Raw genomic sequence first — 4,151 nt, forward strand, 5'->3', positions numbered from 1 at the left:
AGAAAAGGAAAACTAAACTTGCTGTTGGTGACAGTGCTTGCATGTTTTTTTTTTCCCCACAAGAATACCAACATGTTCACCTTCTCTGGTTTAAGAAGCGGTCTTTTACTTTACTTCAGCGTGAAAACCATCAATATTCGCGTCATTTTTGCTGAGCGCACCTTCTGCAATTAATAGTAAATATAACCAAAACAGGTTATTATAATTTTTATATGAATAATAAAATAAATATAAGGAAAACTCGCCCACTCGATTTTGTAATATTCTTTAATTGTGTAGTCCGTATGAAAAGGTGCATTAAAGGCACGTCCATGTGGAGATGGCGAGTCAGCATCGGCATTCGGCAACCTCATCTTTGCACCCGACACTGACTCAGAAAGCACTAGTTTATTAATAAATAATTAAAATGTCTTCTTTTCCCCCGACACGTTCATAATCACTTTGCCGGTGCTTTGAGGCAATTGCTTTATGCGCGAGCTTGAGCGCGGAATAGGCTCTAGCCTAATACTTCTGCCTATAGCCTATATTGAAGTATGGTGCTTATAAATTATATATTTAATAATTCATATATTATTATATTAATCAATTTAATATAACGTGCGACTAGTTGACTAGAAAAATCTTTAGTAGAGGGCAGGCCTACTTAGCACAAGGAAGCTCTCCATTTTTAAAATAAAATGCTATAGAAGTGGTAGGGACAATATCGACCCTGGCAAAAAGTGGTGGGGACATATCCCACCTGTCCCACCCGCAAATTACGCCTAGGATGACTTGAGGGTGAGTAATTTATGGCCTAATTTTCATTTTTGGGTGAACTAACCCTTTAATGTAATTTGATGGAACAAGCTGAGTATGTGTTTTCATGGAAGTCATTTAAATGATAAAATGGTCGTACCTTATAATCTCTGCGTATTCCTTGTCCTTGCCTTTGCTGTCCCTCCACTTGCGAAACATGACCGAGGCGTCCACATTTGCAGGAGAAAAGGTGTTGGGTTCGTTAAGCAGTGAGATCACGCTCAGCAGGATTGTTCTACAGACAAACACACACGTTACTCTACCGTACAAAAGATTGGGGTCTTTAAGATTTTTTAAATGTTCTTGAAAAAATTCTCGTGCTCACCAAGTCTGCATTTATTTGATCAAAAAATTGTAAAAACAGTACTATTGTAAAATATTATTATAATTTAATATAACTCTTTTCTATTTTATATATTTTAAAATGTAATTTATTCCTGTGATGCAAAGCTGAAATTTCAACATCATTACACCAGTCTTCAGTGTCACATGATCCTTCAGAAATCATTCTAATATGCTGATTTGGTGCTCAAGAAACATTTCTTATTATCATCAATACGGAAAACAGTTGTGCTGCTTAATATTTTTGTGGAAAATATTATACTTTTTTTTTATTCTATAATGAATAGAAAGTTCAAAAGAACAGCATTTATTTGAGTGTAATTGTGGGTATTTTCACAATAATACCTGACATTCTGTGTGGGGTTCCATCGCTCTGAGGGCAGCTCTCCACTCTGAGGGTCATCCACAGGTGGATGGAGAATAGAAATGCACACGTCGCCATTCTGTGGTTGAGAGATGTACATTACATAACCATGGCAACATTGTTACTGTATGATTACTAATGTAAGTTTTAAGCTGTTGTAATCCAATTGTTGGAGCTAGTGGCACAGTAAACATGCATTAAACAGGCGTACACAAGCATTTTCACCTCATAGATGTTTGGATGCCACATCTTGGTGAGGAATCGGAAGGACGGAGGAGAGTAGGGGTAGTCGATAGGAAATTTTATATGGGCCTGGGGAAAGAGGCAGAGTGAAACATGGAGCATTATTAGCTTGCATATGAGATGTATTATAACTGGTAAATGAGCCGTTATTAATCACTCCAAAAAATGGAAAGGACACATTAGATTAAAAGGGTTCATATCAACATAATCCTCATGAATCTCAACATCATGTACTGTTCATCAGGTTTCTGATGTGGTGCCAAAAGCGCGCTTGAGATGACAGTGCTGCAGTGCTGTGTTAAATACTACACTCTCTTCGGCGCAGTGCTGATAGCACTATTTTGTGCTAAGTATTGTGATTGTGGTTATTATAACAATAGTGATTTTGAAAGTGATTGTGGCTTTGATTTTAGTTATAAAAACGGCAATGATTGTGAGAGCAGTTATAGGTTATGTGGCTATGGCCATGAGTACGGTTTTTAAGGAATAGTTCAGGCAAAAAAGAAAATTCTGGCCGTCGTAAAAACTACTTTTATGATCATTTTACGATGCTTCTGCATCTTTTTTGAAGCTTGAAACCTCAAGAGTGGTTGTTTAAAAAAATTAGAGTCACATTCTTCCCTCTTTTGTGTTCCACAAAATTTAAAGAAGGCTAACCGGTATGGAATGACATGAGGGTGAGTAAATAATGAGAGAAGTGTCATTTTTGAGTGAATTATTGCTTTAAACATGAGTGCAGTGCTGCTGAGACTGTATCTTCTCTGCAAGTGGAATTCCTGCTACTCACCGCTGATTATGTGTCAGACTACATGAACTGGCTAGTGCTCAAGTCAGACTGCAGCGTGACTGTGACAGGGTGAATGAAAATCTGAGTCTCAGTCACAGCATTTAGTGTTAGAAAGCTAAAACCTGATCTAATCTAACTTCCTCCATTAACGATCATTAGAAAAAAATAGGAACAAATGACACAATTCTTTGAATTTTCACAGGAAACCTGCATACATAAAAAATAAGAAAATAGACATTATTTTTGGCATAACAAATTATAAATGCTATTCACCAAAGATGCAATATCTCTATCCATGCAATACCTTGCTGAGGCCTGACAGATGCACATTTTAAATACTTTGGTATTTTAAGTATGGGTGGAACCCAAGCCTGTGTTTAGAAATATACCATAATCTTTGTTAAAAACATGCTGCATTAGATACAGTATATCACCTTGACTATGCTGTTGGGCCCTGGCTGTTCAGTTATAGGATGTTGGAAGACAGAAAGTGAATATTGAAATTGATTGAGGGTGATTTTATGCTTTATGAGGGTACTATGAAGGTACTTGCCATTAATTAAAAAGATTTAAAAGTGAAGTGTGTAATTTCTCTGGCCAAAAATATTGAATGTTTTACTATTCGGCCAAAAGGTAATCCTTCCTCAAAAGTCATGGGGGAATCAATCCGCAAACGACTTTTTAAACGTATTAAAGGAATAGTTCACCCAAAAATGAAAATTTACCCACCCAAGAATTTACTCATCCAAGATGTAGATGAGAGGCAGAAACATTATGGATAGAGGACTTGTATTTTAGCCAAAGGCAACAGTTTGATGTTTAAAATGCCTTAATGGTGGATTTTTTTCTTACAAACAAGCAGCTTTTCACTTCACAAGATGTCGTCGTGGGGGTTACTTGTGGATTATTGTGATGTTTTTATCAGATGTTTGAACTCTTAATTCTGATGGCACCCATTCACTGCAGAGGATCCATTGGTGAGTAAGTGATGATACTGGCAAGTCAGTTGCTACCCTAAATTCATAAATAAAACTTCACCAAAGACTGTGACCTGTGGCATATTATGATACAATATTATAACTTCGAAAGAATGCTGAGGAATTTTGTTGTGGTAAATTTGAGGACTGTGTCACTGTAAAAGTACTGATTACTGCAGTTGATAATACGCCACTGAGAATAAGTGACCACAGGAAATACGGTTGAAACATGCCGTCTTTCTCTTTTTAGCTCTCATGTCGAGATGTCATTAACATCTATCAGGGCTAAAAATAGAGATCTAGAGTATAAGGAACGCACCACCAGGCAAAGAACTTGAGAGTGCAAAACATGGGAGAACAAGTATGTGAGGTACACTTTAGGGCTGTGCAATTAATCGAATGCGATTGTCATGCACATCTCGTCAGTAAAGCCGGTTCTGTGATTAGTAGTAAATCTCCATCACCTGCTTTCAGATGAAGCGGCATTTACTACACAGAGCCGTAGTTCACTGACAATTAGGCAATATTGCGTTCATTATCGCAGATCGAATCGCCTGGAGAATCGTGATGGAGATTTACTTCTAATCACGGAACCGGCTTTACTGACGAGATGCGCATGACAATCGCATGCGATTAATTGCAC

The 4,151-nt window shown here is 37.4% G+C and overlaps 1 protein-coding gene across 1 annotated transcript in view; it reads right to left on the reverse strand.

Moving 5' to 3' along the window:
* Positions 1–4,151, reverse strand: part of LOC107665227 (ubiquitin-conjugating enzyme E2 R2-like) — a 9,312-nt gene that overhangs the window by 3,286 nt on the left and 1,875 nt on the right. The window contains exons 3-5 of the mRNA XM_016456009.1: positions 1,727–1,813; positions 1,483–1,580; positions 896–1,030 (exon numbers count right to left, since the gene is read on the reverse strand). Of these exons, the coding sequence (XP_016311495.1) occupies positions 896–1,030; positions 1,483–1,580; positions 1,727–1,813 (320 nt within the window). The remainder of the gene's footprint in view (positions 1–895; positions 1,031–1,482; positions 1,581–1,726; positions 1,814–4,151) is intronic.

The sequence above is a fragment of the Sinocyclocheilus anshuiensis genome, unplaced genomic scaffold (assembly GCF_001515605.1).
Source record: "Sinocyclocheilus anshuiensis isolate Anshui unplaced genomic scaffold, SAMN03320099.WGS_v1.1 scaffold587, whole genome shotgun sequence".
NCBI classification, from domain to species: Eukaryota; Metazoa; Chordata; class Actinopteri; order Cypriniformes; family Cyprinidae; genus Sinocyclocheilus; species Sinocyclocheilus anshuiensis.